A 12232-nucleotide genomic window follows, 5' to 3' on the forward strand; every position below is an offset into this window, starting at 1 on the left:
CACAACGGCCATCAGCTCCAACCCCCTGCAGTGTGCAGGTCTCCAACCAGCAGCCCAGGCTGCCCAGGGCCCCATCCAGCCTGGCCTCCAAGCCCTCCAGGGATGGACGGGGCATCGCAGCCTCTCTGGGCAGCTGTTCAGCCCCTCACCGCTCTCCCAGCACACAACTTCCCTGAGCCCCAGCCTCCAGCTGCCCTCCCTCCGCTTCCAGCCCTTCCCTGCTCTCATCTCCCCTGCCCAAGAGCTGCCTCCCCTCCTGGCTGCAGGCTCCCTGCAGGCGCTGCAGGCTGCACTCAGCTCAGCCCCAGCTCCTCTTCTCCATGCTGAACGAGCCCAGCTCCCTCAGCCTGGCTTTGCAGGGAGCTGCTGCAGCCCCTGCTCAGCCCTGCGGCTCCTCTGGCTCCTCTCCCACAGCTCCCTGTCTTTCTTGTTCAGGGGGCTCCAGAGCATTGCTGGACTGTGTTATTAGTTCATTTCTCTCTTCTCTGACAGATCCCTACGTTAAGGTGAATGTTTATTACGGAAGAAAGCGCATAGCAAAAAAGAAGACCCACGTGAAGAAGTGCACTTTGAACCCCGTCTTCAACGAATCCTTCATTTATGACATCCCCGTTGATCTCCTTCCTGACATCAGCATCGAATTCCTGGTCATCGATTTCGACCGTACCACAAAAAATGAAGTGGTGGGACGGCTGATTTTGGGAGCTCACAGCATCACTGCAGCTGGTGTGGAGCACTGGAGAGAGGTTTGTGAGAATCCTAGAAAGCCGGTGGCCAAATGGCACAGCCTGAGCGAATACTAGCAGAGGTCGTGGCAGCTGATCATAGAACAGACTTACACCTTGTTTTAGCTGTAGAACTAAACTTTCGTAAGAAGCAGCAGCTGGTGGGTTCTCTAGTGATGTGATTTTGCAGGGCACTACGATTCTAAAGAGCATTAAATTAAAAAAAAAAAATACCACAAATATATATAACAGTGTAATCACGCTATTGCATGCCTAATACAAACTGAAATTAGTATAACTACCAATATCAAGTCGCAGATTTTAATACAATTATCTGTCACTATGGAAGTTGTGTTTGTGCCGAACTGTCTTTGCTGGTATTCACCAAAATTGGCCTGTCTTTATTAGGCTTCTCCCAAAGTTTCTGGATTCTGCTGTTTAACCTCTAGTTTCTTGTTAGTTTGCCTGCCCATTGGTTCTTGCAGTTCTCTTCTTTGCTGGTTTGGGAGTACCAACTGCGTTTCCATTGAAGGTGGTTTAGAATTCTGCACTAATGCAAAAGGAGAATACAGGGGGAAATGGCATTTTCCTTCAGAGACAAAAACAAATTCCTTTATCAGGTACTGAAAGACTTATATTGTGGTGTCACTGCTTTGGAGCTGTGAGGCCGCAGCCTCAAAGATTCGCATCTAAATTCATACACCAACAAATGGATCACTTTGCTTTTGCCACGTGGAAATTAGCACAGACACCACCCTACAGGCTGTCAGAGCTGGGGGAGTTCCACTGTACTGCGTTTTATTTGACCCTGTGTGTGAAGGGCCCAACAAAACCTGGCACGGCGCTGTTTGTTAAGGAAGCTCTTGCTGGTTTTAAACATGAAATCTGAAATTCCACAGGATTGGTAAGTTCTGTAATAGCAGCATAATGTGAGGAGATAGGAGAACAGCCTGGGAGAGAGGCGTGAAGTGAAAACTCCACAGAGCTTCCTTTGGGTTCAAAGTGAGTCAGTTCACGTGATCTAGGACAGCTCTCCAAAAAGCGTAACACAGGGCAAAGTCTGTTCTGACACAAAGTCAAACTGGTCAAGCAGTTAAGCTTTAGAATTTCAGAGCAGCTCAAGTCAGCTCTGAAATTGTGGACACAACTTCTGAGACATGGAACACGCATTCTGTCACCCCTGAAATGCAGCAATGCTGCTCCATAAATGTGGCCTGCAGCACTTCAGGCTGCCAGCCCCAGACACTGGGCAGTTCTGAGCTGCAGCTCACAAAGTTCCACCAACACATAACTGAAGTTTGGAAACTGCTGCATTCAATCTCACTTTCTAGCGAGACAACATTCACCAAGATGTTATTAGCCAGGAGGATCTCGGTGAGTAACTCGATTGGGCTTCTTCCTACATTCAAGCCAGGAAAGACAAAAGGATGATAATGAGCAGCAAGCAATTAGTTGTAAGCGTTGTTGTTGAGTGCAGAGGAAATAGTCCTAACAAGCAGCAGAAATTCAAAGCAATTCTGTGCTCTGCAATGGAGACACAAAGCAGAACTGAGCTTGCAGGGAGGCACTGCGAGGCTGCGGTGTTTGTGTGGCTGCTTCCAGGCAGCCCGTCTGTTCTGTGCCATGTGGGATGCAAATAGGTGTTGTAATTAAGCGCTTCTAAGACAGCTGAACTGTTAGCAGGACTTGGCTATTGAGCTGTAGAGCCCTGATGGAAAAATGGTCCGTTCCACCTTCTTCCTAATGAAAGTAGAATCACTGAGCAAGGCTCACGCGGTTCCCTTTGCACCCGCACAGTAAAGCACTGCTGCTGGGGTGGCTGTTCACAGCCAGTGCTCGGTCCATTGGCAGCCCTTTGGCATCTCTCCCTTGGAATTTGCTCCTAGAAAGCTGAGTTTTCTCACTCGTCGCCACTTTCCCATTGAAATTCCTTCTAGGCAAAATGTCTTTTCAGAAGAGAAGTCACACTGAAGCTGCAGCTCTGTTTCTCGGCCCTGCGTGGCAGATGGGAGCACGGACTTCTGTTTGTGTTCAGTCAATCCCAGTTACGAGTGTTACTGCCTGAGGTTACAGCAGACTTTATCTTTGTCCCTTACAGCCACAAACCAGAGCTCTCCTTCAGAAACAGCCATAGGTTTATTCCAGTCCTGCTTTTTGCACTAAGCAAGCTTAGGAATCACCACAACTTTTTCTTTCCGAGAAAATCCAATCACCAGAACAAAGCAACGCAAAGTTCCCTTTTCTTTCCCTTCAGTGTGAGAAGCATGCGTAAGCCTAGATGATCTCTATAAGATTCCTTTAGTTGAGAAGGAAAGATGAACTTCTTGTCAAGGAAACATGCTCAGGGTAAATAGTCTTAGGCTATCGGGCAGATAGGAATAGCTCCAACGCTTCTGGAATGATAGGAAACTGAAGATGTGCAGATATATATTTTTTAAAACGTAAAATAGACAGTAAGTGACAGCGGGCTCACTGTAAAATCTCCCAGATGTGGTTATTCTTTACCTTGTGTCTTCTATTGTAAAATTAACTTGGACAGTGACAGCGTTGTGTGGAAAAAAAGGCAAAAAACCTAACTCAACATGTGTGAAACTGCATAATGCTAGAAGCTACTTGACATTATGTAATGCTATCTTGTATGTTGAATTTGTTAACGCACATTGAGCGTGGAAATAAAACTTAAATCACTTTAGATGGTGGCTGTGCTGTGTTGGAGGCAGGCGGAAACAAACCTGCAGAGCGTTCCTCAGAAATGCAGGGAGAGCAAAACGCCAGCAGATGAAGTGGGCTGCTGTCACTTCAGCATCAGCACAGTGAGAACCGTGCCATCACTGAGCCTCTGCACGGCTGTGATTTCGTGTGAGCGGGCATCCGAGGGGAATAAATGGGCAAAAAAGAATCCGGGCGGTGAAAGAATTTGTGAAGAAAAGCAGAATTTGATTCTTTTATTCGTGGTTCAGACGCATTCCTGGATTCCCAGGCAGAGCCGCTTTATTCAGGAACACTTTTGTCCATGTCGCTGTGAGATACAATGGTGCAGCGCTCCGTAACGCAGCTTCTGCAGCTCCCATCACTGCCACAGAGCACAGCACTGCTGGGCACGAAGCCACGGCTTTAGAAAACACCAAATAGTGCAGAATACCAAACCGTGTTTCCACAGCAACCTGGCTACAGAAACTCTCCAGCACGGCCTGACAGCCTCCCCTGCAACAAAGGGTGGGGATCCAGAGGTGGCTGAGGGATGTGAACACCTGAAATGAGCTTCGTGGGAACTTCGGGTCTCCTCTTTAAGATCTTGGCGGTTTCAGATCTTCCAACGTCCCACAAAATGGAATGCAGTCAAATGTCACAGCTCCTCAGACACCATTTTCCACCAGAAGGGAACGGTTCATTGAGGAAGGAGAAAGCACCACATCGAGAGGTAAGGACGTTCCAAAATGCTGCCCTCCATCCTGAGCACAGAATGCCTTTACCCGTCCTTACCTTGCTGCCCACACTGCAGTTGGTCGCAGTGTTCAAGCACTGTCATTTATTGCTTTAATGACTGCAGTTGGCAGGGGCAGCTTTGCACTGTGCAAGATGTGAAAGAAAACCTCTCCTCACCCTTCTCTGCTTGGCTTCTACCTCTAACAGGGCACAGCTTTCACAAACATCCCATTTCAGGTTCTTACACCATTCGGCTGAAGCAGAAACAAAAGGATTTGCATAAGAAAAAGAAAAGAAGCAAACAGAATGGATCTGACAAACCAAAGAGAAACGGTTCAGGGAAAGCATGGAAGCTCTGCTCAGAGGCTCTTCCCACCTTCTCTGGCTCTGTCTGCTGATGCCAATGAAATCAATAGGATTTTTGCCATCTTTCTCCGGCAGCATTAATTGGGCCCCTCCTCCTCCAACAGCTTCTGCCTCTCCTAATTCAACACAGGAGCAAGACCAGTTACCATGGTAATGCGAGTTACTTTTTGATGACAGACGGGATCTGCTGGTATTTCCTTCAGCAGGCAGGCAGAAATAGCAGCTCATCCATCCCCAGCAGCACCTTACGCTTCAGTTCTCCTCTTCCACCCTGGTTACAAGCAGCCTTTGGTTAGAAAGCGACTCCACTGCTTTGAGACAGACGAGAGGCCCCCCGTGCAGGCAGCACTACTGATGTGCTCACAAATGTGCCCTCACTCAGAACCCAAGGCACTGAAAGCTGGGCTGCCCCTGCAGGATTGGAGCGCAATGCGTTCCTGGGTTTCTCTCACGTGTGTTGTTTGAACCTCTGTGTTTACTTCCTTCCTTCTGTGGTCCTTCAGAAGATGCCTTACCTGCCTGCCAGGCTCATCAGAACATGGGATGGGATGGGAAGGGAAACACAGGCTAAGAAATATGGAAGAGAAAGGGAGGAAGTGAGAGAAAGGGAAATGCCAGGAAAGGGAGGCAGCGCAGTGAGTGGGCAAACACTCCTTGAGTCATTTGGATTTGGTTTAATTTTCAGCAGGTTTAGAATCTGCTCCCTTTCATACACTCTCCTTGCTCTTAAAATCGATAGACTTCCCTAAAATACACAAGGAGGAACATTCCAGAGAGGAACTCTCCTTAACAGGTTGAGTGTGGGCATGGCATGGTGGATCACGAGTGTGGTTCCACTCTGCAAGCTTCACGTTTCAGCCACATAATGAGCTTTGTATGTTTTCATCCTTTCCAAGTCATCCTCACGTAACACACCTCAAACTTTAGTTTTCACAGCCAGAAATCCAGCTTCCCTGTGCTCCTACGGCTTATTTCCTCATAGACCATTCAAGTGGTCTGCAGGATTTAGCAAAGAAATGCAGCTCAGTTCCAACCTTCCCATCCGGAGCGATGCTGACCACCTCTTCTGCCATCAGCCATCTAGTGGCTCAGCTGCTCCAATGCAAATCCCCCCCATCACGTGTTTCCACGCAGCCTCACTGCAAGGAATGACCTCAGCCTAGCAAACATTCCACTGTCGCTCATCTGCTGTGGCAAAATGCAAACAGTTTGTGCTGGAGGAAAGGGAACATCTCAGATCTCCTGCCGTTACGGCTGTGTAAAGGAGCAGGCATGGCAGCACGCTCCCCTGACCCAGATACCCACCTTCATCTGCAGGGTCTTTCTGTTCAGCTCTCAGTTACGTGTAATTAACATCCACCTTTTGAAATGTTACCGATTTTGCATACTTGTAAACAACTCGTTATTATGTCAGCAACCTTTATCCGCAGCGAGGAGGTGCTGTGGTTCTGCATTCCTGCAACAGAAGCAGGAAAGTAAAGCTGTATCAGCAGAGCAGAACACAGCAAAGCTTTTCTTAGTGGAGTCCAAGCAAACAATAAACAGTAACATTTGCTGAGCGTGGCAGCGTTGGGCCCATCTGAGCTGTGATTTCTTCATTCCTGGGGATGTTTGTGAGCTGATGGCAGTAATTTCTGCCTTAAACACCTCCGAGTGGCCTCGGGGGGGGGGAGGGGGCACAAAGCAATGAAACTCTCCCTCTGTTGCCATACAGAACATATTTGCTGCCTCTCCCAGCTCCTGGGGGCTCAGACAATGGGACCGACTGCCTGCAGCACTGCCTGCCTCAAAGGTCAGAGCCTCCACTGGATGAGCTGTTGCACACAAAACACTCCTGCAGCTCTTCAGATGACAGACAAATGGATCACACTGGACTTCAGGGAATGCTGCAGTGCTCATTTTTCTCATTCCACAGATATTTTCATGCTGGTTACAAAAGGGCCGGCACTGGAACCGGTCCTTAATGGCTTCCAAATTCCAGGGATGAAGCTAAAAGCGAAGCCCTGAGCGTCTGCCTCCAACCGAATTGGAATTTCCCCCTCGTTTGGCTCAAGATCTCAGCACAGTGCCTACATACTTACCAACTTTTAGTATGGATATCAGCCAGGAAATGTGTTCTGCCCTACGTAAGTTGGAGTTTTGCCCCATAGCCAAAACCAACCCAAAGCCAGAAAAGCCTTTTCCTTTGGGCTGAGCTCCGTGTCCTGCAGTTAGTGAGAAAGGATGGGGACAAAGCAAAGTGAGGAGCTCCCTGTCTGAATGCACTTGTTCACTTTGGGTGGATTGGTCCAAGCCATGGAGCAGCAGAACTCAGCATCTGCCACATCGCTCCGAAGGAGACAAAGCATCCAAATGGTGAAGTTTTAGCCATAACCATCCATCTTTTTACATTTCTTATTCCTTTTCTACTTCCCAGACTCCCAGCAGTAAGATGAGTGCTTTCCAAGCTCACTTAAAAACATCCCACGAGTTTTCCTGCCCTGCCTCAGCCTCACGTGTAACACGAAGGGGGGCAGCTCCACAGCACGCAATAAAACACCCCACACCAATCCTGTATTAAAAACTCTATATTTATAGTGTCAAATAAAACGATAACCCCGGGTACAAATTTATACATGACAAAAATAAAACTTTGTTTTTCTTTTGAATAACACTGTAAAAACAAAAGAAAAAGTGCTTGCTGCTGTTCTGATTTAGTAATTGTGGAAGCAACAGGCTCATAAAAGGCATTAGTAAACATACATGTTGCATTGAAGGATCACGTAAGGCACAGACATTACAGACGGGATGGGGAGAACTGGGCTCCCAGCTCCCAGCACGCTGCCTGACACTGGAAGTAATCATTGCCACGAAGCACTGAGAGCTGCTCCTAACCCTGCTGCTGTCCCTGGGTTTTATCTACCAGTTTTAGATGGCGTTTAATGCAACAAGGAGCGGCTGAGAGCTGCAGTTCCAAAGCAGTAACTGCAGTGAAGGCAGCGCAGTGGCACGCATGGTGAATTGAGGAGAGCTCTTCCATTCCCAATAACCCCAATTATTCTCCCTGCTCTGCAATCGGTGATGATTACCAGCACAGCCAAACACTGCAGTTCTGGAAGGAAGGGAGAAACAGAAATCCACTCCAATGCTGAGCTTGGCTACAAACAGCATCAAACCGTTCGCCCCTCCCCACTTCCTCGTGACAGATTCGTTTTTTCTTAAAACCTCACACAAAATACCCTTAGAAGCACCAGGCCCAGAAGTTCCAGTGACATCTCACACAGTAAGGAGTGTAGAAAAGAAGAAAGCCTAAATTAGGGTCTGTATGTTCGTTATCTTCACTTTTTTTGCGCTGGATTTTTTTACACATCCAACAACCTGTTTCAGTTCTGCTGGCAGCACACTGAAGGCACTGCAAGGCCTTTGGGTCAGTGAGATTAACAGCTGCTGACACAGAGTTCAAAGATCAAGAGAAGCACTTGAGTAGCACTGCGCTTACAGGCTGCTAAGCCTTCACCACTGAACAGAGACTCGAGGCACTTGGTTCTCTGAGAAGGGCCTTTTAAACCCACCTGAGTCACCTATGATTTTCTGTATCATTTCTAAAACAACCCTGGACATCCATCTCTCCACGAGCTTTTTGCACGGCAACAATCTAACAATCTGGATTTAAATCCTGTAAGCGGTGTCAAATCACCCCCAAGGAGGAAGGACTGCTGTGCTGCTGTGCCCTCACTGCTCCCTTCTGCTGATCCCACCTTTGAGGCAGCACTGAAGAACCTCACCAGCATTAGGGATATCAGCTCCGGCCCCAGTGCCTCACTTTCAGTCTTCTTTACAAAGCAGTTATCACAGATTAATCTGAAATGACTATGTTAGAGTCTCCTACTCAGTAATACTGTCTCCTTTAAGACAACCATAGAAAACGCGACGTAAATAAATACGCCGCTGCACCATCACAGCTACAGCTTCAACAAACAAGTCAGGAAAACCCAAAGCTGCAGTTTGCAGAGCATCCGCAGCATCAGCTACAAAGGCTCCAACAACGCCATCGATGCTGAACGGAGGGACGGCGCTGCACATCCGTGCTGCTGCCAGGTTACGGCTGCCAGAGGAGCAATAATTTGCTGTTTCTGCCTTGCTGAGGATCCCAACCACCACGCCGTGGGTTCACTGCTCGTTCAGGGGAACTTTTTGCTAGAGAAATCCTTTCCCGTGAGAACAAAGCACGCATCTCCTCGCTGCCACCTGCACGCAGCCCAGGCTGTGGAGTCGCACGCTTTGCTCAGCACTTTCCAGCACAACCTCAACAAAATCCTCCTCTGGTGATGGCAGTGAGTGGCTGAGAAGGCAGCAACACTTTGTTGTGCAAACGACTGAGAAACAGAATGAATTGAGTTAAGCTGGGTAGAAATTCAGCATCTTTTTTCCTCTTAAAACAACTCGGCTTCCAGTCTGCAGTGACCAAACATTTAAAAGTGCAGCGTCAGAAACCCACCAGCATCTGTAACCAACACACAAGCAGTATTTGGAGAATCCGATCTAAAAATGACAGCAAAGGGAAGTCAAATCGTTACTGTGTCTCAAATTAAATATCCAGAACTAAGAGAATACCGTCTTAAGCAAAAATAATGGTAGAAGTGATGCTCCCCCTCACAGAAGTCCCATCAGTCTTTAAACCTACTGCTGAAATGTTGTCGTTCAACCGCTTTGGTTACGAGTGGCTGCTCCCAGGTTTTCTCTTACACAGGAATTCTTTCTCTTCAAGTGACCGAATCCTTCTTCCTCCTGAAGGGGGATTTCAGTCTTTTCCAAACGCTGCTTTTGGGTTTGGATTTTTTTTCCATTGCCATCACTGCTTCTTTTTCTTTCCTGCGGATCTCTCGCACCAGAGCGTGGAACACATCATCAATGTAATAACGGTAGGCAGCAGAGGTTTCAAAGAAAGGACAGTTGAATTCTCGTGCCAAAGCAGAGCCTTCTTCTTTAGAGACCTGAAAAAAAACACATCTGTCAAGAAAGCCAAAACCAGCGAGGTTCTTCCTTTCTCTCTTCTTGTTCTGCTCAGCCCAGAGCTGCGCGTGCAGCCTCCCAGTTCCAGAACTGCCCACCTTCCCTGGTGTCTTTCTCTACAATTCCCCTTCTCTTTCACCCATCATTTCACAAGCTACGTCACCATCTGTAAGCGACCCTCCAGACACAGCAGCTCTGATCATTCATAAGACAAGAAAAGCCTTTCAGAGAGAATTCCCTTCTCAGGACGTAATCCTGGCTGCGTGACGCAGCAGCCCTCACCCCAGGATGAACTCCTGTCCGTTTGGGGGATTCCTTCCCCTGGTCACTGAAGCTGTGCCCGCTCCCTCTGCTCTGCCCCACACCTCAGTATGGGTTCCACCTCAGTAACTCTCCTGCCACGCTGAAAAACCACCTCACTCCAGGCACACAAACACCTCTGCAGTTTGTTTTCCTCGTCGCTCTGAAGCTTTGCTCCAAATTGTTTCCCACAGACAAGAGTTAACATTCCCTTAAGCTGAAGCTCACTTTCCTTTCTGGGCATTCTTACCCCCATTATTAATCACACCTCCTTTCTTAGCAGACTTGCATCCTCTGATCTGTAACGTTTGCAAGTGGTTTATCGTGTTACCATCGAATGGCCTGGGTTGAAAAGGACCACAATGATCACCCAGTTTCAACCCCCCTGCTACGTGCAGTGCTGTACCTCCGTTAAAAGCACCTCTTTTCAGGGAATAAAGACAGAAAAAGCCTAAGAGCAGCTGAAACTCAAAGCATCAACTGGAAGATTTCACTCCCACGGTGGTTAAATGCATTTGATTATTCAGCAGCTCCAGCTGAAATTCATTCTGCTCTCATGTTCAACTTATTACAGTGAACCCAGAAGAACCCGATCTCTTCTATGCCTGCATTTTGAAGCAGAAGCAGGAAGGGGAGCCTCCTGGGGAGCCACACACCTGCCTCAGCTGCGTCAGGTCGGATTTGTTCCCCACCAGAACCACAGGAGTGTCGTCGGTGCGCCGCACACGATAGATGAGCTGCTTGAATTCACGCACTTCGTGGAAGCTGCGTCGATCTGTGATGGAGTAGCAGATGATAAATCCCTCTCCAGCCCTCATGTACTGGTCCCTCATGGCCGTGAACTCTGCCTACAAGCAGAACGTGACACAAACACAACCATTTCTAACTGGAAACAAGAGATGCATTCCAAAATCAGCAGCAGAGGAATGCTGTGCAAATTTGGCATCTCCCTCCTCATCCTTTTACACGTGAGACAAAAACTCTGTGGGATCAACACCATCTTTCTCTTGGTAAAGAAATAACATAAATACATGTTTTGTATTTGTAGAGTGATCCAAGGGATGAAACCTTCCCTAGGAGGACTGTCTGGGAGAGCTGGGGCTGCTCAGCACGGAGAGCTGAGAGCAGCCTTTCAGTTTCTAAAGAAGCTGTAATTGAGGAGGGAACAGACTCATTAGCAGAGTCTGCTGTGAGGAGACTGAGGTAAACTGTATCAAACTAAAAGAGGGGAGATTTCCATTAGGAATAAGAAGGGAGTCATGGAATCATAGAATCACAGAACAGCCTGGTTTGCAAAGGAGCACAATGACCATCAGTTCCAACTCCCTGCTGTGTGCAGGGCCCCAACCAGCAGCCCAGGCTGCCCAGAGCCACATCCAGCCTGGCCTCCAATGCCTGCAGGGCTGGGGCATCCACAGCCTCCTTGGGCAACCTGTGCCAGTGCCTCACCGCCCTCTGGATGAAAAACTTCCTCCTCATATCCAACCTCAACCTCCCAGTCTCAAAGCAATCCAAAGGCTCTGTGTATTTCTTAAGCCATTACACATCGCTTGCTGAGTGTGAGCAGTGAGAAGCAACAGAGAGAAACACGTAAAGCAAGAGAGCTGCCTGCGTGCCTAAACACAGCATGGGAGCGAAGCTGTGAGCACACAGATGAATGAAGACAGCTCTAAAGGCCGTTCAGAAGGACAGAAAGGCTCTGTGGAACTCTCTCTGTCTGTGCCCTTGCAGCCTCCCATGCTCTCAATGGTGCTCACCAACCTGTCCTGCTGTGTCCAAGATGTCCAGGTTGGCAGGTTCATCATCGATGCGTATCCGGATCTTATAAGCATCCTCTGGATTCGCAGCACAATTCGGGGAGAACAAATCGTCAACGCCATCGCGAACACCCGTTAATCACCGACACGCAAAGGGAGCGTTACACAAAGGGCGCCCGACGCGGTAACGGCTTCAAATCATCGGCCGGCGGGGGGACGGAGCGGGGCGGGCCGTTCTTACCGATGGTCGGGTCGTGGTCCTCGGGAAAGCGATGGCTGATGAACTGCATCGTCATGGCTGCAAAAGGAACGGCACTGAGCGCGGGGCAACGCGGCCCCGACGGGAACAGCGCGGAGCTCCGCCCTCGCAGCGCGGGAAGCGCCCGGCCCCGCCCCGCCCCGCACGCACCGCTCTTCCCGACGCCGCCGGCGCCCAACATCACCAGCTTGTACTCGCGGGGCTGCCCCGCGCCGCCCGGCCGGGCCCCGGCGTCCATCTCCTCAGCGCCGATCGAACCGCCGCCGCTTCTGAGGGTGAGGAAAGCAGCGTGAGCCCGACAGCCCTCAGCGCGGCCCGGCCGCTCCGCTCCTCGCTCACCTCAGGCCGCTCCGTGACGCGTTTCACGCCGCCGCAACCGCGCGGCCGGGCGCCGAGCTCAGGCGGCG

The 12232-nt window shown here is 49.3% G+C and overlaps 2 protein-coding genes across 3 annotated transcripts in view; one reads left to right on the top strand and one right to left on the bottom strand.

Moving 5' to 3' along the window:
* Nucleotides 1-3417, top strand: part of SYT11 (synaptotagmin 11) — a 10473-nt gene extending 7056 nt beyond the window's left edge. For both annotated transcript variants that reach the window (XM_042894825.1, XM_042894826.1), the window contains exon 4: nucleotides 493-3417. In XM_042894825.1, the coding sequence (XP_042750759.1) occupies nucleotides 493-803 (311 nt within the window). In that variant the 3' untranslated portion in view covers nucleotides 804-3417. The remainder of the gene's footprint in view (nucleotides 1-492) is intronic.
* Nucleotides 3418-7069: 3652 nt separating this feature from the next.
* RIT1 (Ras like without CAAX 1) lies at nucleotides 7070-12157 on the bottom strand. Its single transcript, XM_042894839.1, has 5 exons — nucleotides 11976-12157; nucleotides 11808-11864; nucleotides 11571-11644; nucleotides 10466-10657; nucleotides 7070-9490 (listed from the first exon to the last, which is right to left on the bottom strand). Exons 1-5 carry the CDS (start codon nucleotides 12061-12063, stop codon nucleotides 9260-9262), a joined length of 642 nt encoding a protein of 213 aa, XP_042750773.1. The 5' UTR covers nucleotides 12064-12157; the 3' UTR covers nucleotides 7070-9259.
* Nucleotides 12158-12232: the final 75 nt, after the last annotated feature.

This window comes from Lagopus leucura, unplaced genomic scaffold (genome assembly GCF_019238085.1).
Source record: "Lagopus leucura isolate 7727_CA_CO unplaced genomic scaffold, USGS_WTPT01 205-1_obj-0_obj, whole genome shotgun sequence".
In the NCBI taxonomy this organism is placed as follows: domain Eukaryota; kingdom Metazoa; phylum Chordata; class Aves; order Galliformes; family Phasianidae; genus Lagopus; species Lagopus leucura.

What these genes read in the sequence shown, in the direction of transcription:
- RIT1 (XM_042894839.1), bottom strand. Translation starts at nt 12,063, where the DNA reads ATGGACGCCGGGGCCCGGCCGGGCGGCGCGGGGCAGCCCCGCGAGTAC. An exon ending in CGGCGGCGTCGGGAAGAGCG is followed by an intron (nt 11,865 to 11,975) that starts GTGCGTGCGGGG and finishes TTCCTTTTGCAG; the next exon opens with CCATGACGATGCAGTTCATC. An exon ending in ACCTGACGCAGCTGAGGCAG is followed by an intron (nt 9,491 to 10,465) that starts GTGTGTGGCTCC and finishes GTTTTTTTTCAG; the next exon opens with GTCTCTAAAGAAGAAGGCTC.